The sequence below is a fragment of the Nuphar pumila genome, chromosome 13, assembly GCF_984573655.1.
Source record: "Nuphar pumila chromosome 13, dmNupPumi1.hap1.1, whole genome shotgun sequence".
Classification (NCBI taxonomy): domain Eukaryota; kingdom Viridiplantae; phylum Streptophyta; class Magnoliopsida; order Nymphaeales; family Nymphaeaceae; genus Nuphar; species Nuphar pumila.
In genome coordinates this window covers 93,907,150-93,931,003 of record NC_143261.1, presented here as the reverse complement: position 1 = coordinate 93,931,003, position 23,854 = coordinate 93,907,150, and the positions used below count along the sequence as shown (strand labels likewise).

The 23,854-nt window shown below is 34.9% G+C and overlaps 1 protein-coding gene across 1 annotated transcript; it reads left to right on the top strand.

The window, feature by feature from the left end:
* Window positions 1-11,596: 11,596 nt before the first annotated feature.
* On the top strand, window positions 11,597-22,988 carry LOC149819250 (AUGMIN subunit 7-like). The gene is made up of 9 exons (XM_089985065.1): window positions 11,597-11,730; window positions 11,956-12,032; window positions 14,013-14,074; window positions 14,781-14,872; window positions 15,013-15,138; window positions 15,631-15,721; window positions 16,418-16,525; window positions 17,278-17,376; window positions 22,517-22,988. Exons 1-9 carry the CDS (start codon window positions 11,597-11,599, stop codon window positions 22,721-22,723), a joined length of 996 nt encoding a protein of 331 aa, XP_089841191.1. The 3' UTR covers window positions 22,724-22,988.
* Window positions 22,989-23,854: the final 866 nt, after the last annotated feature.

Here is a 23,854-nt window from a genome sequence, read left to right as displayed (position 1 = left end):
ATTGGAAAAGCATGATTCAAAAGTACTCGAGTTGAATTCCAACATATAGAATTTTTTTTTCTTTTCTATTTATATTTATAAACGAGAAACTCTTGATCTAGGTCAGGTTGGGTTTTGTTTCGACCCTCAGTAGAACCAGACTTGGACCAGATTTTGGGGTATGGTATCCGGTTTAGACTAAAAAATAATCGGGTTTTACTATAAAAGAAGCCATACCTACTATAAAAGAAGTCATACTTGAACCGGATAAGAACTACATGAACCAGACTTAGACCATACTCTGTAAAGTAATATTTTTATCATTTTTACGTTAACAAATTGCAGGTCTTAATCGAACTTGGGTCAGAATCTGGTATAAATTTTTACAAACTAGCGTTTTGCGATAAATGAGATTAATGGTCATAAATCTGATGATTTAAAATTAGGATGAAAAGGTCCCTGAACGGTCACCCACCTTTGACTGTTGATTAAAAGCCTTTAAAACTGTTCAACAGCCACAATTCACCATAAACTCTATATAAATGCAATTAAAAGTCTTTCAAACGGCCAACCATCTCAAAACTGAAAAGTCAAAATGGACATTTGCACCTCGTGTCGCTGCGAGCGTGCGAAGTGCAAAGTGCACCATCAAAATGCCATATTGCACCTCAAGCATCCTTGCGCACACACACACGCATGCGCGCGTGTGCATGAACAACGCGTCCATTGATGCACGATGTGCAACAACATACGCAGGCCACCTAAAGACTCAAGGATTACCAAAGTAAAGAATAGAGAACAAACCCTTTATTTAAACCACTTGAAAAACTTCTCTCTCTTAGATATGGGACTAAATATTTTCAAAGCACTTTTGGTGAGAAACAATAAATCACCAAGATTTTATAATTATATTTTAAAACTTTTCTAACAATCCCCACTAGTTTTAAAATGTACTTGACTTGCATAGAAACTTATGCATCAGTGAGAGTGTCTGCATGACTTGAACCCCCACTTATTGAAAGAAAACCTAAATTAACCAAGGTGCTAAGTAGACTTACCTTGAACTTAGTTCCTTATATTGTTAACGAGTTTTCAATCATACATGTTTTTCCAAAAGTTCAATTGTGTGGATTTCATGTTGACACATTTTGAGCCTTGTGCTTCCTTGGATTCATGAGTGCTCTAGAGAATTGTCAAATCTCATAAGAAGCGACTCACACTTCTACACTCATATAGGTGAGTTTGTCTAGGTGTACTATAACATACATTCTAGCATTAAGGCCTATAAACTCATTAAGAGTTATTAGCTCAGCCCTCACATTAGTTATAACTCATGAGCAAACATCAGTAATGGGCTCACATAAATATGTTCAATATCTGTCATTCACCAATTCGTTTCCCATTGAATCTAGGCATGCGGGATCTCCAACGCTCTAGGTTAGGTATCCTTAGGTGATGACTTAATTGTCTTAATTTTCATTCTCTTCAATGTTTTATTAATGACATTTCTCAAAAGACCTTTCGTAAATGGGTCTGGCAAATTTTGACATGACTTCACATATTTCAATGATATAATATTGTCATCAATCATTTGTCTTATAAAACTGTGTCTTAGAATAATATGTCTATACTTTCTATTGTATTTCGTTGATTGGCTATCACAAAACATTGAAACAGCAGGTATAGGCTTCTCACCTAGTGGAATATCCACTAGCATATTCTTAAGTCATTCAGCTTCTCTACAAGCAGATGCCAAAGCAATAAACTCATATTCCATTGTAGAATGAGTTATACAGGTTTGTTTCTTAGACCCCCATGCAACTGCTCCTCCACCAAGGATAAATACCCAACCACTTGTAGACTTAGAATCTTCAAAATTAGTATTCCAACTTGCATCACTATACCTTTCAATAATAGCAGGAAACTCGGTATAGTGGATTTCGTAGTCTAAAGTATGCTTAAGATATCTAAGAATCTTGTTCACTGCATTCCAATGTTGATGACCAGGATTATTAGTATATCTACACACCTTACTCATTGCATAGGCTAATATCAGGCCTTGTGCAATTCATTGCATACATAAGACTACCTACAACATTGACATATTTTAATTGTTGAACACGTGCACCAACATTTGGAGTCAATTTCATATTTGGATCATATGGCGTGCATGTTGGTGAACTATTAATATATCCATACTTTGTAGGAATTTTTTTAATATAATGTGATTGACATAATGCAAAGCCATTATCATTTCTTATAATTTTGATTTCTAAAATAACATCTGCAACACCCAAATTTTTCATACAAAACATGGAAGATAAAAATATTTTTGTTTGATTTATGCATTCACTATTAGAACCCAAAATAAGCATATCATCAACATATAAACAGATAATAATAATTAAGTTATAATCTACTTTACTGTAGACACACTTATCAGCATCATGTATTTTAAAACCATTATTTACCAAGGAACTATCAAATTTTTTATGCCACTGCTTAGGGGCTTGTTTTAATCCATATAATAATTTCTCAAGTTTGTAAACTTTGCGCTCTTGCCCTAGCCCTTCAGGTTGCTCTATTTATATCTCTTCATCTAATTCTCCATTCAAAAAAATTATTTTCACATCCATTTGATGGATTTGAAGCTTATATGGGGCAACCATGGCAATCAGAATTCTAATAGTAGAAATCCTGGTTACAGAAGCAAAAGTATCAAAATAATTAATACATTCTTTTTGTTTAAATCCTTTTGCAACAAAACGAGTTTTAAATTTATCGATTATACTATCAACTTTAAATATATTTTTGAAAATCCATTTGCAGTCAATAGTTTTGCAGCCAACAGAGAAATCGACTAATTTCTAAACATTATTAGACATAATTGATTCAATTTCATCATTTATAGCTTCTCTCCAAAAGGCAACATCTTGAGAAGACATCGCCTCTCGAAAAGACAGGTTCATTTTCAATTAGAAAAGTACAATAGTCAGAACCAAAATTAGTTGGTTTTCTAATGCGCTTACTGTGCCTAACTTCAATTTTTGGTTCAACAACACAATCATTAGAATATTCAATCATGTCATTAACATGATGTTCATCTACTATAATATGACTGCCATCAATAAGAGAATCAAATGCATTTTTATGTTCTATGAAAGATGCATCTCTAGATTTTATAATAACATCATTAACAATGTCCAGAGATCTATATGCTTTATTATGTTCAGCATATCCAACAAATGCACATTTAAATGCTTTAGGTCCAACCTTCTTTCTTTTATTTTTTGAAATTTTAACATATGCTAAAGAACCCCAAACACGAAAATAACTAAGATTAGGTTTCTTACCAAAACACAATTCATAAGGTGATTTTTCAAATTTGAAATAAGGAACTTGGTTAAGAATATAACAAGTAGAAAGTATAGCCTTTCCCCATAAGTTGGAATGCAAACCCGTATTAAGAAGCATCACATTCATCATTTCTACAAGTGTTATGTTTTTCCTTTCTGCTACTCCATTTTATTCAGGAGTTTTAGGAGCATATGTTTAATAGATAATACCATTATCTCAACAAAATTTATCAATTTTTTCACCTAAGTATTCATCTCCTCTATTTGTTCTTAAATGTACAATCTTTGTTTTAAACGTATTTTATACTTCAGCAAAATAAATGAGAAATTTTGAAAATACTTCAGATTTATGTTTCATCAAATAAACATAATAGAATTTAGAGTAGTCATCTATAAAAGTAATAAAGTACCTATTGCCGCCATGACTCAAAACATTATCCATCGTACACACATCAGAATGCACTAATTCAAGCAATTTATAATTCTTTTCTACGCTAGAAAATGAGAGTCTAGTTAGCTTGGTTTGAATGAATGTCTCACACTTATGATTGTGTTCTATTCTAACATGACAATGAAGAAGACCAAAGTTATTCAAATTATGAATGCAACACGAATTTATATGTCCTAATCATGAATGCCAAAGAAAATAGGAGTCAACTATATAAACAGAAGTAATAGCTTTATTTATGTTCATCTTGAACATACCACCAGTGGCAAACCCTTTTCCTACAAAGATTTTCCCTTTGGTCACCGTTACAATGTCAGACTCAATAATAATCTTAAAACTATTTTGTGATAATAGATCTGCATAGATTAATTTTTTTTGAACTTCTGGAGCATAATGGACATTCTCAAGTGTTAGGATTTTCCCGGAGGTGAACTTAATTTACACACTCCCTTTTCTCAGCTGATGTCCCTTTTTGAAAAAATGATTTTTGAAAATGTTTTTAAGTGAAAAGTAATGTGACAACCAAACACCAAATATAAAAACTGATTTTCACTAGTGGTAGAGACCGGGTCGAAGTCAGGGAATGGGGGATACTTGTATTCAAACACGCAACTAGACTATTCTTTATTGCCAAAATGAAAAAGTATGAGGAAAGTAAAACTAATTAACTATTACACAAATGACTACCCTACGCAGAGGGTTTAAAATGATTTTATTACAAACCCCAAAATCTAATTGAAATTCGAATTCTAATATAAAATATATATATATAAATAATAGTCTTCTATGCTTGTGATCTCGTGTCGCGTGTTGAAGGCATGCCAAAGAATATCGTTAGCTTGCTCTCGCTTTGCGCTTTCTTGCACAAAACAAAGATACACGAGCAACACAAGAGAAGGACTAGAACTATACTATGCAAAGTAAAACTGCGAAAAATGACAATACAATGAAATGAATGCATAATTCAATGACAAAAACAAGATGCAAAATGTTAATTCATGAACGAAAATTAAGAAAGGCAAATTGCACGAAAAAAAAATGTAAAACTCAAATGCAAGAGGTGCACAACAGGGAAAAAAATAAAATGCAGAAAATAAAGAAGCAAAGGCAACTAGACTGCAGCCGAAAGAGATGTAAAAAGTGCAAAATATGCAAATGCATGAACTACAATATAGAAGATGGATTAAAGCAAAACTAAAAGTTTGCATAAAACATACAAACATAGGAATTGACAAAAACACACCGAATGGAAAATGAGCTAATTAATATGCAAAAAGATAGGGAAAAGATAAAACGTAGATAGGAACAATGACAGGAAAAGAAGAAAACATGATGACACAGGCGTGAAATGCAAATGATGTTGATGATGTGCTGCAATGAAGAAATAAACAGGCGGTGAACTGGTGCTGCTAAAAACCGTTTTGTAAAAACAATTAACTGCCTTTGAAAAGGATTTGTAAAAACAAATTTTCGTTGAAAACCATTTGTAAAAACACTTTTATGTTAAAAACTAAAACCGCTCAGGCATTGAAAAGGAACAAGTTGCCATGAAGAAGTGAAGGTGCCATGAAGATGGCTACCATGGACTCAGGTGCAGTGAAGATGGCTGCTAAAAGTTGTCGGCATTGAGGTTAACAATTGTTGTGAAATAAAGTTCAAAACTGCCATGAAATGACTCATGTGTCGTGAATGATGTAGCCGTGAAGAAGGATTTCATGGATGAACTTCCGATCAACAGAGGATTTTTAACAGTTTAGAAGAGAGATTTCACGGCCCAACAGAGAAGTTCTAGCAAATCTGATGGATCGAATATGCTTTCACAGCATGTGCAAGTGGGTTTCGGCAAAAGTAAACCAAATCCGACAGATCTGATGATGATTCTGGCAAAGGTAAACCACATCCGGCAGACTAGATTTCTGATTAATGCTCAAATGTTACTTCTGAAATGAATCGATGAAATGCAACATGAAATGGATGCAATGAGTTATGCAAAGCAGAAATATCAAAGAAAATAGAAGAAATGAGGATATGAAAACATCAAAGTAAATGCAGAACAAATGCAAAGATGGAATATCACGATTGAATGTTTATGTTATGCGATGCAGAGAAAGATAACAACAAATGCAAAATGCGATGCTGAAGAAACTAGAAACAGATGATGATGATTAACAAAATGCAAACGATCAATCTGAAATACAACAACAAAGAAGACGGAACGAAGGAAAAGAAGAAGGGGAAGAAGTAGAGAAGAAAGAAAGAAGAAGAACATACCTACCATTAGAGATTGGATTGAGAAGAAGAGGGCGATCTCCAGCCCATGCTCCACCGCCGGATCATGTTCTTCACCGGAGATGAAGAATAAGGGGAAAAGAAGAAGAAAGGAGGAGAAAAATGAAAGAGGGAAAAGGAAGAATCTCCGGATGAAAAAGAGAGGAAAGGAAAGAGGGGTTCGTATGCATGAGAGGAGACCCCTTCTCCTCTCCCTACATTGGGTTTTTAAAGAGAGAGGAGAGAGTTAGTTGGTTAATTTTAAAGAACTCCTAAAAAAATTATGAAATTCTAAAAGAAACTTACTACCAAAAGAACTTTCTTAAAACACCAAATCTTATTCTATTTAATCCAAATTAAAGCTATAGTAATAATTCCTACAAATCTTCCTCTTTATTTCTCTACTTAATCTACTAAAATAATTGCAAGTGACAATTTTCAAAATAAATCGCAAAATAAACTTGCTATCCATGCATTTTCCAAATTTTATCTTTTTCGCACATTTTCTTAAAACTAATCATAAGCTCAAGATTTTAATGCAATTTATACCGAATCATGCATATTTTAATATGAATTAAATGCTAAAATGTATGCATAATCACCAACACTTAAGATGAGAAAGAGTTTCCCATAAAGAGATTACATCCCTTCCCCACTACTTCATGCGACTTGAATAAGTTCCTGTCGTTTGCCACATGAACAGTACTTCCAGTATCCAGGTATCAGTCCTTATTTGCGGTCACCATAAAGGTTTTAGAGATTACAACAACAAGCCTCTCCTCTCACTCATTTGGCTTAGGACCAGTCATCTTCCTTTCTCTGCACTCTCTAGCAAAATGGCCAAACTTACCACAAACATAGCAACTGATTTTCTTTTTATCAGTTGGCTTTTTCCCTTTCACGGAATTCTTTTTTATTTTCTGAGTTTTCATGATTTTGCCATCCTTGTTACTAACAAAATTCACTTTAGGATAACCCTCTTTAGGACTCGAATTCTTTTTGTCATGAAGACGAGTCTCCTCCTCAATTGAGATGTCCTTAAGAAGACTATCTAAAGTGATTTTCTTATTTTTATGTTTTAGGTGATTCTTATATTCTTTCCTGGAATCCGATAATTTCCTAATGATGACAACAACTTGAAAGTCATCATCAAGATACATACCTTATCCTTTGATTTTATAGGCCAATATTTGCATCTCATGAATTTGAGCAAGTATAGGCTTATCATTAACAATAAAAAATTAACATACTAATCTACGATAAACCTTGTGTTACCAGCATCTTCTGCATTGTACTTGATCTTGAGAGCATTTCACAACTCTCTAGCTGACTCCAATAGTGAATACAATTCAAAAAGAGAATCAACTAAAATGTTCAGGATATGCTCTTTGCATCGGTAGTTGTCAGTATGCTACTTCTCTCGCTCTTTCTTCTGTTCTTTTGTCTCAACTTCTCCAGAAACAACAGTGGGACAAGCCTTTTGGAGGACATAGTCGATATGCAGCTTAGACAACAAGAATGAGACCTTTGATTGCCATCGCTTGAAGTTTGATCCATCAAATCGATCAAGTTTTTCAAGGTCACGGCTAAGCAGATTGATAGAGTTGGATGTCGAACCAGAGGCCATATTGAAGTTCTAAAATTATTATTGTAAACAGGTGACAAATAAAGATTTAAGGAAATAGAGATCTCAAGCCTAGAGGCATGTTTTTAAGATCACTATGTTTAAAACTTCAATCGCCCCACTCCGAGAATTTTGAAGATGTGAAAAGGGGTTTGTTACGACTGAGTTCCCAGGATACAACTAGGCTTGAACCTCAAGAGAGTCACTGCTTCACAATAACAGATGACCTCTCCCACACTTGAACTCTGCAAGCCAAACCGAGAAGAAAGAAAGGAGAAAACTGGAGAGTCAGAAATCCAGATGCTTCAAAAGATGAAAAACGAAGAAATTTATAAACTTTTAGAAAGGCCAAAATGTTTTGCGATAAATGAGATTAATGGCCATAAATCTGACGATTCGAAATTAGGACAAAAAGGTCCCTGAACGATCACCCACCTTTGACTGTTGATTAAAGGCCTTCAAAACCGTCCAACAGCCACAATGCACCATGAACTTTATATAAATACAATTAAAAGCCTTTCAAACGGCCAGTCATTTCAAAACCGAAAAGTCAAATTGGATATTTGCACCTCATATGCACATCGCACCACTGCGAGCGTGCGAAGTGCAAAGTGCATCATCAAAATGCCACATTGTGCCTCAAGCGCCCTTGTGCACATACGCACGCGCATGTGCATGAACAACGTGTCCGTTGCTACACGATGCACATCAACGTCCACAAGCTACCTAAAGACTCAAGGATTACCAAAGTAAAAATAGAGAACAAACCCTCTATTTAAACCACTTGAAAAACTTCTCTCTCTTAGATATGAGACTAAACATTTTCAAAGCACTTTTGGTGGGAAACAATAAATCACCAAGATTTTATAGTTATAATTTAAAACTTTTCTATCAGAGTATGCAAAAGAGTGAAGGTGCACAACTCACAAGCCTTACAACTGTAGGAGATTCAAGAAATACTATGTACCAAACACAAGTGGAGAACCACAAATTTGAAAACATATGCTTGTTGACTAAACTAAGTAAAAGTACACGGCACATCATGTAAGTACAATTTGAAAACATATGCTTGGTGAACTTCAATAGGGGTCGGGGTAGTGGATGTTGAAAATTTTATATGGTCTTGCATAAGTTTTGATGAAATGCATGGATATTCAAATATGAGAGTAATTATGTTCATGAAATGTTATTCTGTACGCAATTATGACTTATGCAAGGTCTTAACATGGTTTTACCATTTTTTATTTCATGATGAACTCATATGAATACTTATATGAGTAGTGTCAATTTAGACACGGCAAAAAATCCAACATCGAAACTTTTGATAAAGTGTTTTTGATGTTTTACAAATCCGGTTAGGGGTATAAGCTTGAGTGAGTTGGAGTGATGCAATGCATTTTATTATTTTTATGCATTAGAGTCTCTTGAAGATGATGTCTTCAAGAGACAAATATATTCACATCACTATAGAGAATCACCTGAGGACCTCAAAGAGTTCATGAAACATGTAACATACATGCTTGCAGTAGACCCAACATTGTCTATCTATTAGTTATGTAATTTGATATGTACAACATAGTGACAAAAGTTAAGAACAACAAAATATCAGGAGTAAAAAACTTGAGAGATTTTGAAATTTTTTACAAATCTCACATTTTCGGCAAAATCTCTATAATAAAAAATAAACTAAAAATATAAAAAAATATTTTCTATAAGAAAATATAAATAAAACATATCTAAAAAAAATTTCTCACAATAAATATCTATTAAAATGGTAAATATCATGATATTTATCGTTGTTTGAAAATCTCATGAGAATTTATCGTTTAAAACTTTTGGGCAATTTCTCCTGATATTATCATGAGATTTTTATAAATCTTGCTATATTTGTTACAGAGATGTATAAGGGCATCTAGCCTTGTTGAAAGATAATAGTTAATAACCACACACATTAATAGTCTTTGAGATAGGATTGGTTGTGCAAACTTTGGTCTTAGACAATCAAAGTATCCTATATTGGTATTGTATGTCTATGTACTAGATGACAAAGTTTTTATGATGCTTGTAATGGTAATTAGGGTGAACACATTATATTAAGGTCATACATCTAGTATGTAAATATGAATATATTGTATAAAAGTTAAGATTTGCCAAACAAGTTTTTTGTAAATCTTGTTTCCACGACATGTTTATAATTATTATATTTGTTAAATATTATTTTTTGTATTCCTAAAATCTCTATAACATTTAGTCTTATATTTTAATTAACAATATTACATAATGAGGGTTTGCCTTATCAATTAGGAGTATGGTTAGAGGTTTGCATCAATTGTGACTCATTTTCTTAAAAATAAAAGGTTTTACCTTAGGAGGAGTAATGAAGAAATTTTGTTGGTTACCCTTGTGCCATGTAGCGAAGAGGCAAGCTTAGGTCTGCACCATTCAGTGTGCTCCTAAACCTAAGGTGGACATAAGAGCTTAAGCCCAATTTTATTTTAATGGCGGTTCAAATTAAAGTAAGTTGATATAACATTGCAACTTATTATTTTTTTCTTTCAATCAACATGGACCTGGGACTCTTTTGCTGGTAAAATGTATGCTTTCTTTTTCCCTCTTTCGCTGGTAAAATATATACTTTCTCTTCTTCTCTTTCTTGATGTTATTATTAATTTATGTATATTATTTATTTAAATTCACATTTGAATCTTATACATATATTTTAGTAAGATCATACTCAAAATTGAATATCACTTGATATAGTCAGCTTGCGAAAGTCATAAACCTGCAACTATATATTAGAATTAAGTGATTTTTGATGCTTTGAAAACTTATTCAATTATCTAAAATTTGTCTTTTTAAGCTGAAAGCAAATTCCTCCTCTATCACGTTCAAAATTGCATAACAATCAAACAATTTTTGTTTTGACAAATTCAATTGCTTATCTAGATAAGTTTGATCTTACTTAAAAGTATATTTATGATTTATGATTGTTGATTATGATTACATATTTTAGATTTTAATTACTTATTATTTAAAATTTGATTCATTAAAAAAGTTATATTTTAATTGATTATTTATGATCATATATTCTAATTTAAAATATTGATTTATTCATTAATTTTTCATTTAGATATTTAAATTGGCATGCCATATGAATCATGTATAAAAGTATAAAGCTAATTTCATTACTATGATTATTTTAAATAAATATAAATAAATAAATAAATATATTTGTTTCTCATAAAATAAAATAATAAAATTTTATATTTAATTATAATATGTGATTAATAATATTTTTTATAGTATTTAAATTTCTTAAAGTTTATAGGTCATTTTTTAAATCATGTCCTGTCACGTTTTTGAACAATAGGTAGGGCTTTGACCTCTAAATAAGTGGTCAAGATTAGATTTTCATGGGCTTGCATGACCATCGTAGGTGACAGGCTGAGCCAACACAACTAGGTATTCATGCCAGGTGTGGTTTCTTGTGAACCCTAAAAAAAAAAAAGCTACTCCATAGAACGTCGTCCTGTTACTTTGTTATATTTTACTAGGTCACAAAAAACTGTTTTGTTTATCATGAAATTTTAAAATGCCGATACACCCTTAAGAAGACGCGTGATTAAAATATCACACATTTTGAAGATATTGCATTTTTATGTGTTATTAACGTAATATTTATATATTTTTTGTTTTTTGTTTTCTTATAATTTTGCCATATTTTTTATATTCCTAGAACTAAAAAAAAAAGTGAGCAGTAGAATGTAATAACATAAATACTGGACCTGAGGTGGATATCTAAATAAGTAAGGCGGTTGTTTTTGTTAAAAAGGACAATTCTTTTCTCTCTCTCTCTCTCTCTCTCTCTCTCTGGGTTTTGCTCAGAATCAGAAGAGGAGGAGAGGGGTTCGAATCCCGTTGATGGCGGCAAAGCAATTGGAGGAAATCCAAAGGAAATTGGTAGCGTTGAACTACCCGAGGGCATCCGCTCCGGCGCAATCCCTCCTCTTCGCCGGAACCGAGAGATACATCCTCCTCGAATGGCTATTCTTCAGGTCCCCCTTCTTCCCCTCTCCCATTCCTTCTCTATCTCCAAACAACCCATCCTCGATTCCTACCTTTCTCTTCCTATTCCTCCGATCCTTCACTCATTCCCTGTTGAAAACAATATCACTTGGAACAATGGATGGCTTTTTTTTCTTTTTCTTCTGTTCTATGATGTTTGTTAACCTCTTTTTTAAGTGCATTTTTAGCTCATGGTCATGGTCATATTGAAACAGGCTTTTAGGTGATAAATCTCCATTCACACAGCAGAACCTGCAAGGAGATGGCGATGAAGAAACTGCCAGGATCCAATGTGTAACTTCCTCCAAGATTTTGTTATTGTTTTTTTTTTAAAGTTGTTAGATGGAGCATATTGTTGTGATTGTTATATATGTTATAGATGTTGTCTGTTAGTTATAAGGCAAGAAGCAGTGTCATGCTACTTCACCATATAAACTACTTTATAACAAAAATTGTGCTTGTGACCTTGCATCCGTTTTGTGTACAATCTTTTCATAAAACTAACTTTCTACTTTACCATCTTAGGAATTTTCAATTATAAATTACCAGGTGGGTAACCCACATATTAGTACGAGAGAGTATGATGGGAAAACATCGTTTCGCTTTTGAGATTCTTGGTATGATGAATACAAGCGTGCATCTATGTCGAGACAAGAATGAGTTGGGTCATTACACACACACACACACACTTATATATATATATAGCACTTCCATTGTCATTAGAAAAGGATCACTAGACTGCTAATTGCTATGCTGATGTGGTGAAGAAGTGAAGTATTCAAACTTCAGATGTTGTGGTGGATTTGGCTGTAGTTTTCAATGCTGGGACTGGAGTTTGTTACATTGTTTGAGTGACTATCAATCGTTTCACTGGCCTGCCTGCCAAATCATATCCTGAGCATACCGCCATTCCTCATATTTGAAGCGATTCTGCTACTTGACCCAATCAAGATTCTAACAAGTTCTTGCAAAGGTGTGCTTCGCAAGAATGATGAATATTCAGTCATACATAATTCATGGCATCATAAGTGTGGTTCATTGTAAAGGTTGAATATTGAATCATGAACTAAGCACCTTGGATATTTCTGGATCTGAAATGGATGCTCTTTCGTCATATCTGAGCATTTTCCTGTCACAATGCTATCCATCAATCTGATATTCTGAATTTGTTGAAAGCTCAAGTTTGTACTTTTCAAGCTCATGACAGTCCATCCTGTGTATGACAAACTTATATTACACAGAAGTAGGTGAACGACCCATACACCTTTTGGATCTTAGGAGAGAAGGACTGACAAAGCTTTGTTTGAACTTTGAAGATATATATTCCTATACTAACTTTAGTGTGCTAGACCCTACTCTAGGTGCTTGTTGAAGTACATGCGGTTTATCTTCACTGGAACTGCAAATGTGAGGTGCATCTCTTTTGAGTTCAGTTTGCAAAGGTTCCAGTGACAAGTTGTTCAAGATAAAAGATGATAGGGATTTAGGAATTGGTGTATTAAACTCATATGCTGTCTCGTATGTTTTGAGGAATTCACAATGTGCTAGGTATCCTCATCATCACCCCTAACATTCACCTCCATGCCCTCCGTGTGAAATTTCGCATCTTAATTTTATGGGAAACTGATTGTCCTGAGTCATCTGCCCCCTTCCCTTTTGGGAGGGTAACCAGGTCTTCCTATCGTTTACTAATATTAAATCATTGGCTGTTCATGGTTTAACCTAGTGGCTTTTTGGCCCTTCACTCATTAATCTCTCTAAGATAAAGATGGATGTGCATACTCCATTTTTGTTCCCATACTCTTATTCCATATATATTATTCTTAATGAAAACACCCAAAATAGCTATAACCACATTCTGCAGCCATATCCCTGCCACCGAGCCCAGCCCGCCAACCCCCCCCCCCCCCCCTCTCTCACACACACACATTTTGTTGCCTCAAAGGATTGGAGTGATGATTTTTTTTTTTACATGAGATCACAATTGGTGGGATTCATGGACTGGACCATGAGAACAAAGGCTATCTTGTGGCTAAGTAATATATTTGCTGTGTCCAATTATGGTGAGATGGGTAACTGTTTCAACAACACTACCATTCTTTAGATGACATTAGTTGTATGATTTAGTGGCACCAATCAACATTAGGATTGGGAACTTTGGTGGTGTGGGGTGGTGGTAACATGAGTTTTATATAATTCAATATCGATATTATGTTGATTTTTTTAATCGGTCTTTTTTGTCAGAATATTAAATCAATGTCGTGTTATGCAGATTTAGCAGAGATAGCCAAGTTTCTGGGTATAACACCGTCTGTTGATACAGAAGCAATCCAAGTAAGTTAGCTGAAATTCTGTCATGTTTCATGCAGATAGTGAGCCTTGGACTCTTGCCAAATAATCTTTTGCAAAATTTAAGCAAATTCATAATGTGAGTAGCCTCTAAGTAATGATTGGTGATGCTGTAAGAGTTATGCTACAAACAACCATAGTATTTTCAACAATCATTATTTCCAGTTCATGATTGGTGATGCTGTTCATGATATCATCATTATTTTTGCAAGGTATCACTTATTTCAGATGTTATTGCCTGAAAAAAAGAATCAAGAAAAAATAAAAAAGGTTCAACTCATTGTATGAATAAAATTACTTTATTAAAACCTTGGATCTTTGAGTTAGAGAATAAACAACATTTATTAGCTGTAAATCGGAAATCCTTAATGTTTTAAATCACCATTCTTTATTAAGTTAATAAATGCCCATGGTGGTGGCAATTGGATTATTAATGCATCAGGTCACTGTGTCACTTTTAAATTTTGTTTAGAAGTAAATTTGTGGTGAACTTGTTAACATTCATGACAGGGCAGGATGTTAATAACTACACATACACCATTATGTTTATATGTGTGCGTGTATATGTGCATGTATTTGAACTGAGTTCTAAAGGTAGTGCATTGAAAGCTTTCATGTTTGCATAGTTACACAGTGTAAGTCCTTGTAGAAGCTTTGCAGGATTGTTTAGTGATGATTTCCTGTCTTACAGGGCAGAGGCAGCTATGAAGATCGTTCTGAAATGCTCCGGCTTATTGTGGATCTTGTGGAGGCAAGCTGCTACGCTGACAACCCAGAATGGAGGTTGATATAATTTTGAACCTTAATGTGAAAATGAAGTTATCTTGGCAATAATCACATCAAATCATAATTCAAAAGTCTCTTATTTCAATGATGACCATCACAAATTTTTTCATGTTATATATTCTGCATTTTGTTTTCAGTGTTGACGAACAGGTTACCAAAGATATACAACTTTTAGATTCTATTGCTGAAAAACAAGCACAAATTTTTTCTGAAGAGTGCAAGCTGTTTCCAGCAGATGTTCAGATCCAATCCATGTATCCACTGTAAGTTTTTGCCCTTCACAATATGCTGTGCACTGTGCATTACACAGATTTAGGAGGATTTATAAGGTTTCTGTCCTATTTTTTCAAAATTTCACTAGATGGTACTTTCACACTTTAGAAGTGTGCTGTTTTAGTCCGAGCCACCATTTCCATTCCCGTACCTTTTCTTAAGATATGCTTTATCCTAATGGAATAGAAAATTCATATCATGTATCCTCTGCTCTGGGTGTATCATGTGACACAGGCTCTGCACTTGGTAGAAACCTACATAACATCAAAACCTTCCACCAATATATTGAGTCTGCAGACGTGACAAATAATTTGACATTTACTGTGTAGTTCTTTTTAGATAATGAACACAAAGTTGTTTAGCTGGTAAAAAGGGAAAATGAACAGTAAAAGAAAAGCTGCTAGAAGTTTAGATTCTGTACTGGATCATCATACATTTGTACATGTGATTTACTTTTCTTTTTAATGAAAGCTAATTTTCAGGCCAGTTGTTGCAGAATTAGAGCTGAAACTTGCTGAACATTCCAAGCAGCTGTCAAGCTTACAGCAGATGGTCCAAGATTTAGCTTCAAAGGTTTAACTCAACCTGGCATTGAGTTCTTATTTCCTAAGTGTGCTGTATGCCCTTCTGTTACTTTAATGTCTCTCCAGAAGATTCCGTAGTTGCAATGAAATATGGTATCCATCCCCTTGTTGAGTAATTTTAGTAATTGGTTGAAGAGTAAAGAATAGTCAGTGTACCTATTATCTTATTTTTGCCTCGTTTTGATCTAGTATCTTATTTGCTTACTTTTAATCTTAGCTTTGTTCTTTGAGAGTTTTTCTATTTTATTTTTTTGTCATTTGTGTCATGCTTATTGATTACCTATTGATTTCCTGCAACTGCTTATATAAGGCTCTATTTGGGAGGCGGTGTTGGGGAGGAAATGAGAGTGGTGATGATAGTGGAGAAGAAAATGGGAGATGAGGCTGGAGTTGTCAACAATATCCAGTGGAGAAGAAAATGGGAGATGAGGCTCGAGTTGTCAACAATATCCTTGTGTTGATGTAGTTTAAAATGGCTTCTCCCCTCCCATCTCCACTCCCAACACCATTCTCTCTTCCCAAAACGGGGTTCCCAAACAAGTGTGGGTGTAGGTGGTATTATTAAATTCTCATTAAATACCATCTCCCCTCTCATCTCCAGCTCCCAAACAAGGCGTAAGTCTGCTTTTGTCTTATTTCTTCTGGTAAAATGATTTAATAATTTCATGTGCTTCTCTGGTTTCAGCATGCTTACAACCCAGATGAAGATTACACAGAAGTAGAATCTCGGCTCCGGGTGCAGCTGGATTCTTTTCTTGAAACCGCCAGATCCTTCAATTTAATTTATGGAAAGGTATTGAGATCAGTATTTATTCTTACATCGTAAGCCATGTACAAAGTCTCTTACATGTTTAGAAATTAGATAGCATGATTGCATTTTCTCATTAGGATTATCATGCATATGGTGAAATTTTAGAAAACCATGGAAACAATTCTTAGTCAAACTTTAGGATCCCAGGAGAGCATTTAAAGCATATGTTCCTATGGACTTTGTGTTTTTTGGCTGTTTTGGGCTGTCAGTAGTCAGACACAAGCCCATGCACCCATACCCGGATCTGACTTTGAGGTACTAGTACTGGGTCTGATAGGATGTTGGTTAGGCAGGACCAGATATGGGTCCATGTCTGGACGATGAGAACTAGACCCAGTTAATTATGTGAAACATCTATTTTTTTAAGTATTTTTACATGTAAAATTTCCATATCTGGGGTAGTAGATGGTCTGGTTTTTGGTTAGTAAATCACAATACCTGGGTCCATCTACTACCTGAATCTCGTGGGTCTGAACTAAGTAGCTAATTAGACCCACCTTAGTAGGTAGGTAGGCCCATGCACTATACAATTGGGTCTGTTCAGGCAAGACTTGTTGGCAGTCCTAATGGTGTCACTTTTTATTTCGGTGTATTAGATAGAGGCAATTTGATTATTGTGATCATTGAAATTCAAATCTTTAGCCTTTTGGGTTCTGATTTTGTTTTTGTTGATAATATTAGATAAGTGTGTCTTTTCTGTGCAAGTTTGATTTAATTTAGTGCATTTCTGCTAGGAAATTCGCCCATGGACCCACATGATGGAAGTTCCTCAATTGCATGGATTTGGTCCAACAGCTAATCACTTATTAGAGGCTTATAAGATGCTTCTAAAGGTACATATTCTTATTTTGTTCCTGAGCTTTTGTTAGAGAACAGCATCTATGGAGTGCCCATCTTCTCTTCAGAGATCTAAATTGCTTGATTACCCAGAAGAAGGAAAATGCATGCATTTGGATTCTGGAATAATCAACCTGGCTCCTTATAAATGAAAATTGGAGCTCTTTCTCAAACACCCTCATTCTAACTTTTGGTGAGTCCCTTATGGGCTAAGTTACCAGGACATTCCACCAGTCTTGTAGTGGCTTGGTTGGAGACATACTTTCAGAAATATCACAAGACAATCATTTGGAACTTGTGGTCGGGGCTGCAAATGGATTCTATCTGGATCTGAATGAGCTTAGCATATATCCAATTTCAGATCCATTTCTGACTGGACCTATATTGTTTGATCTCTATCCCAGTCTCGGTCTTCTCTATTTGATAGTTTTGACAGATTAGCATAAAATTGTTGGATATATGACTTGATACGAATGCAGCTTAACCTGATAGTCTAAATTAACTTTTTCTATATGCCCACGAAGGCTCTGCTGATCTGGTAGTGGTGACTTGTGAATGTCACTGATTTGACGGGATGTCACGAGTTTGAAACCCACCTGGGGAGAGAGGGAGTGAGGGGTGTTCCTTGCTGCAAGATCGAAATTGGGGGTAGTTCCTGGTGGGCAGGGGGGACCTGAAGGGTTTTACTTTGGCCTAGCCAAAAAAAAAGATGGGACCTTTAGAAATCTAAGCCTTGCTGCATCTCCCAACCATACTGACAAATATCACAAGATTTACTAAAATCTCACATTTTTTTTGTGAATAATACCCTAAAAGTTAAAAATGGCATCTTTGCGAGATTTACAAAATATCACAAGATTAACGTTTGTGACAAAACCTGGCGAAAATATCATGAGATTTTGTAGATCTCACGAAAATATTGTGAGATTTTGTAAATCTCGCTATATATCCCCGTATCTTTTGTCTTAGGTTTTTTGCTTTTTTTTTCCTTCGAGGTTGCCGTTGTGGGCGACACTGACGGTGCTGAAGTAATAGCCGTAGGTGAAGGTGAAAGAAACTGAGTTCTTGAATCATCACCAAACGATGCTTTAAATAGCTCAAACCAAAGTATTGAAAAGAGGATCAGACACAAGAACCACAAGGGTTCATACAACAATACCCCAAAAAGGGTATACAAAAGAGAAGAAAAATATATATTTATTGAATGGGTAAAACACCCTTTTCAAAGCATACAAGATGAGGGGCCTTTGCCCTATATTTATAATACATTGAGGAGAGGAAGGAGAGGGAGTCGTTGGGAGTCCAACAACTCTTGCTTTTTGACTAGGTCAAACGTTGACTAGTCAAAAAGCCTATAAATGTACAGAAAAGGAAAAAGAGAATTCCTATTCTAACTAGACTAATCATATTCTAACTATACTTAAACAAATCCTAGTTAGACTAGGATATTACATATATGAAATTGAGGAGCAGTGAGAGGTTTGGTAAAGAAATTTGCCAGTTGATATTTTGAGGAGACATAAGATCAATGGTGCCGTGTAGAAATTTCTCTCGTACGTAGTGACAATCCATCTCGATATGCTTGGTTTGTTCGTGAAATGTCCGGTTGCTGACAATGTAAATAGAACTTTTGTTGTCACAACAAAGTCGTGATGCTCTTGCACTCTTAACGCTCATGTCTTAAAGCAATCGCCTTAGTCAGACTAATTTTATTATGGTTGTAGCCATGACTCTGTATTCGGCTTCAGTTGACGAAAGAAAAACTTTTTGTTGTTTCTTGCATCTTTAAGAGACCAATGATTCTCCTAAAAACACACTAAAACCAGTAGTTGAGTGTCTATAATTGGGATCACCTCCCCAATCTGCATTAGTACAAGCAGTTACATCTAAGGAGGAAGAAACAAACAAAACGTCATGTGAAAAATGAAAGTTTTAATATATCTAATAATGTCGTCTGCATAGAGGAGAATAATAATAATACATGTTGTCTACATAGATGAGAATAATAATAATACATGTCTTCTACATAGAAGAGAAAAATAATAATACATGCATCAGGATTCTTAACAAACAAAGTTGTGTCAGTAAGACAATATTGAAAATCAAAATCAAAATCAAACATAACCTGACTAAACTTATCATACAAAGCTTTTGGGGCTTGCTTAAGTCCATACAAAGCCTTATTTAAATAAAGAGTTTTTCTTTTAGGAATATTGATTCTAGGTGGTGGGTTCATGTATACTTCTTCAGCTACGATTCTATTGAGAAATGCATTTTTGACATCTATTTGGTATATATGTCATTTCTTTACATAGGCGAGAGCTATTAGAATTGTTACTGTGGTCTTTCTAGCGACTGGGGCAAAAGTCTCTTCATAGTCTATTCCATGTTCTTAGAGATAGCCTTTGGCAACTAATCAGGCTTTAAACCTCTTAAGAATGCCATCACTCTTGGTTTTAACTTTGTACACCCATCGACAACCTATATGCTTTTTGCTTGGTAGAATATCTTGAATGGTCCTGGTATTTGCTTTTTTCTAAGGCTTTTAATTCTACTGTCATAACCCATTCAGGTTGTTTTTTGCTAACCCATTCAGGTTGTTTTTTGCTGCATCATAGTTAGAAGGCTCTTTGTAGTAGTGTATCAAGGCAATGTAGGCTTGATGTTTTGGTGAAAAAGACTCCCAGGACACAATTTTTTGGGAAACTTTCGACACTCTAGATGACTTTTTAGTTGATATTTGTTCATGTTCTTTAGTATATTTTTCGAAAGCACACATTTTTCTAAATTTTCCTTCATAGAATATTGAATACAATCTTGATTATCACTAAATAATTCTGTACTTATCATATCATTTTGATTATCTTGACTTTCATCAATATCACCTTTATCAATCTTTGAAACTAAGTCCAACAAAAAAGAATACTCATCTATTTCTGTAGGGTTCTTACTAAAAGAACTTTCCTTTTCTAAAAATGATACATTCCTTAATACATATAATTTTTTAGTTTTAAGGTCAAAACATCTATAGCCTTTTTGGTGACTTCCATACCCTAAAAAGGCACAAGGAATGACATGAGGAGAAAATTTATCATTTTTATTTGTAAAAATAAAACATTTGCACCCAAAAACCCTCAACCTAGAATAATCTGAAATTTGCTTGAAAAGTTTTCCCACAGGAGAGATATTGTTTAGAGAAGAAGATGTCATTCTGTTAATAAGATAAACTGCAATTAAAGTGGCTTTGGCTCAAAAAGTTTTTGGTACTTGATGTGTAATGAGTAAAGTTTTGTTGTTACTATAATATGCATAAGTTTTCTTTCTACTAAACCATTTTGTTGAGGAGTACAGGGACATCTTTGATGTGTAGTACTCACAAAAGGCAAACAAGCACAAGCCGCATAAACACAACAGCCACTAAGGTTCAAAGAGAACACAAGAACACTCTTAAAAATAAATATTTTATTAGGATTCAAATGCACAAATAATGCATAGGATACACATGGGGGAGATCCCCTTTATATACAAAAATGGAGATCACACTAGCTGTTAGACTAGTATGACCTCATGGATGTCTTTAACATGGTCTGAATTGACCCTTAGATCATAGTTTTATGATGTACAATATGTATTTTTGATGTTTGAAAAGTTGGTATGTTGTAGGCCATTGATTTTTCAACCCTAGTAAAATCTGACATATATGTCAGAAAAACATGATCCAATGTTGAATTTCTAGATCACATTTGGAGGATATGTACAAAAAAAACTGAAAAAATAAAAATATTATATTTTTTCACTAAAAAGTTCCTTACCCACCAGCGGAGCAAATATCATGCTTATAATTATATACTTGAATGAGTAAACCTGCCTAGAACTGTATAGAAGCTGCACAAGTGAGGTTGGGTTGTTTGAGCATGGGTTGGTATAACTGGTACTAGGAAGCAAGCTTGAGTCCGACATCCACTTCATCTCTAGTATACATTAACTCTTCATCATCTACCTCCTATGCTCCTTCATTCAAAATGCATGTTTCTTCTTCAACCCATGCATTCAATGCATCAAAAATTTTCAAACCGGTGAAATCAAATTGCTCTTTGTGCCTTTTTCACAATAACTTTTTTATTTACTTAAAAAGATGGCATGAAAAAATTAAAATTAGTTGGGTTTTGTATAATATAAAAAACATTAAATAAACACATGAAAATAATAAGCAAACTTTATAATTTTATATGCTTCTGCCTCAACCGTAAGTTATAGTGAATGTAACTTTCAATCCAGCTTTATTTAAAAATTTGATTTTTTTTTCCTTTGGAAAAAAAGAAAAGATGATGGGACTTGAACCCATCAGTTATTACATGCTAACCACATGAAGTAGCTAATATACCTACACTTGTTCAAAAAGTGCAAACAATATATGTCCAAAATCTATTTTTCTTAACTGATTGCTAAATGTGCTTATTGAGTCTTTGGCAAGCCTGGGCTTGAACTTGAGCTTGGCTCACATAATTAGACAAGCTTCGTCTCAGGCTCAAGCTCAGTTTGTTTATTATACAAATGCACTGGTAGTCCATGGAGTGGCTCTATCAAGGATGGAGGGGCTCACAAAGACAGAATTCAGAGATCACTTATTCTGGGGGGCAGGGGTTGGGTGTCTTTGCTTAGAGGGAGGATGGTGGCTGCATGAGCGAAGAGGGTGGAACCACTGATGATCTTACCGCAATTCAATTGGTGGGCAAGGCAGCTGACGAAGCTACTGGGTGCTTCTTTGATTCGATAGCTCAACCAGCCCACATTCTTGGGGTGGAGCTGTCAATAGATAGTGAATTACTCCAAAGTATTATCTCATTAATGGCTCAGGGCCCCTATGAGGCTTTCTTCGTTCACATTTGCCTTGCTATTTCTGCTTTTATGTCTGCATCAGATACAGCTCATGATAGATTGACTCAAAAAAACTGGAGATTCCTTGATAAGATGTATGCCTATCAGAAGAATCCATTTTTGATCACCAAAAGAAAAATCCAGACCATAAATTTGTTATAGATAATTGTGTTTGTGTTTGCACTTTTCTAGTTTATTTTCTTCTTTTTGAAATAAAATAATTATTGCCACTTGGGCCTATTTTCTGCTAAATGACAGTTTCTGGGGAACTTGAGGAACCTTCGTGATGCCTATGCTGCAATAGCCATTGGGTCGGTATCCGCTGCTGATAAGCCATCGTCCTCTTCTGTGACAAGGATAATTTCAGAGTGTGAGTCTGCGCTAACATGCCTCAATCGTGACTTGGGAATTCTTTCTGCATCTCTTGCTAGAGAACGAGGGGGAGGTTATAAAGACAGAGAGTAGAGCTGATTTTTTTGTGAAACACTCAGTGTCTTTTGGTTTGGTTTTTATACAGGTTGAGGTGAATTGAGGAATCTGATTCTTATGTCTTGCTATAGAGGCAGGGATGAGTTTGTAATGAAAAATTATAACCAGCCCAAGGCAGGTTCGTGTGAGTCTTGTTTCTGGTCCTTCTAGATTGTATCTCCCAGATTGATTTTATTTGAGACACTCGTCTCTGTAATGACAACACCCTTCAATTCCATATTTTGTGAATTTTGTTTCAGAATTCTCAATTTATTGTAATTGGATAAAGCTCGTTTATTTCATTCACTCAAGGTGCTTTTGATTGCCGCAGATCTCTAAGGAGATCCTCAGACACAAAGGATCAAGTTGTGGGGCCCACTTGATCCGACCTCTTGTTTTAGACCGAAAGCCCCTCAAATCAGTGGATTTTAAGTCCGATGGTGGGGATTCGGTTGAAGGATCTCCAGCCATAATCCCTCAGATTTTAGAGGGATGTCAATGAATTGGATCTTATCCGACGGGATTCAATTCCGTTTAGTTACATTTGATTAGCCAAAATCATATCAGATTATAATAGATGCGGATATGGTTTAGATTTTTTTCGAGCGAATCTGACAAATATCCGAATTTGATGGATCTCTGAATCCATTTACATGTAAAAAATCAGATCTGGTATGAGCTTTGCGCCATCCGAATCCAAATTTGAATGCTTTTTGCAAACATCCAATTAGTCAAGTATGGTGTTGGCCGCATCAGGTTCGAACCCAAATTGTTTATATCCCCGGATCTCAGATCCTCCCCTTTCTCTATCTCACAAAAATCGGATTTTGGATTTGAGCTAGCCTCATATCTGAGATCCTGTATATGTTATACCTCAGATCTTGGCATGGGGCCCATGCCACATCAGCATCCCCCACGCTACCTCTGATCTTCGGATCTGAGGTCTGAGGATATCAAAACGCACCCTCAGTTCTTTGTTTGGTCTTGTTATATATATATATATATATATATATATATATATATATATATATATATATATATATATATATAGAGAGAGAGAGAGAGAGAGAGAGAGAGAGAGAGAGAGAGAGTTCTTTCCAGTTCATGATTGATGACTGCAGCAGACTT

Excerpts from the sequence above, each read along its gene's own strand:
- LOC149819250 (XM_089985065.1), top strand. The coding sequence starts at position 11,597 with ATGGCGGCAAAGCAATTGGAGGAAATCCAAAGGAAATTGGTAGCGTTG. Across the intron at positions 11,731-11,955 it reads CTCGAATGGCTATTCTTCAG|GCTTTTAGGTGATAAATCTC; the intron begins GTCCCCCTTCTT and ends ATATTGAAACAG. Across the intron at positions 16,526-17,277 it reads TCAATTTAATTTATGGAAAG|GAAATTCGCCCATGGACCCA; the intron begins GTATTGAGATCA and ends CATTTCTGCTAG.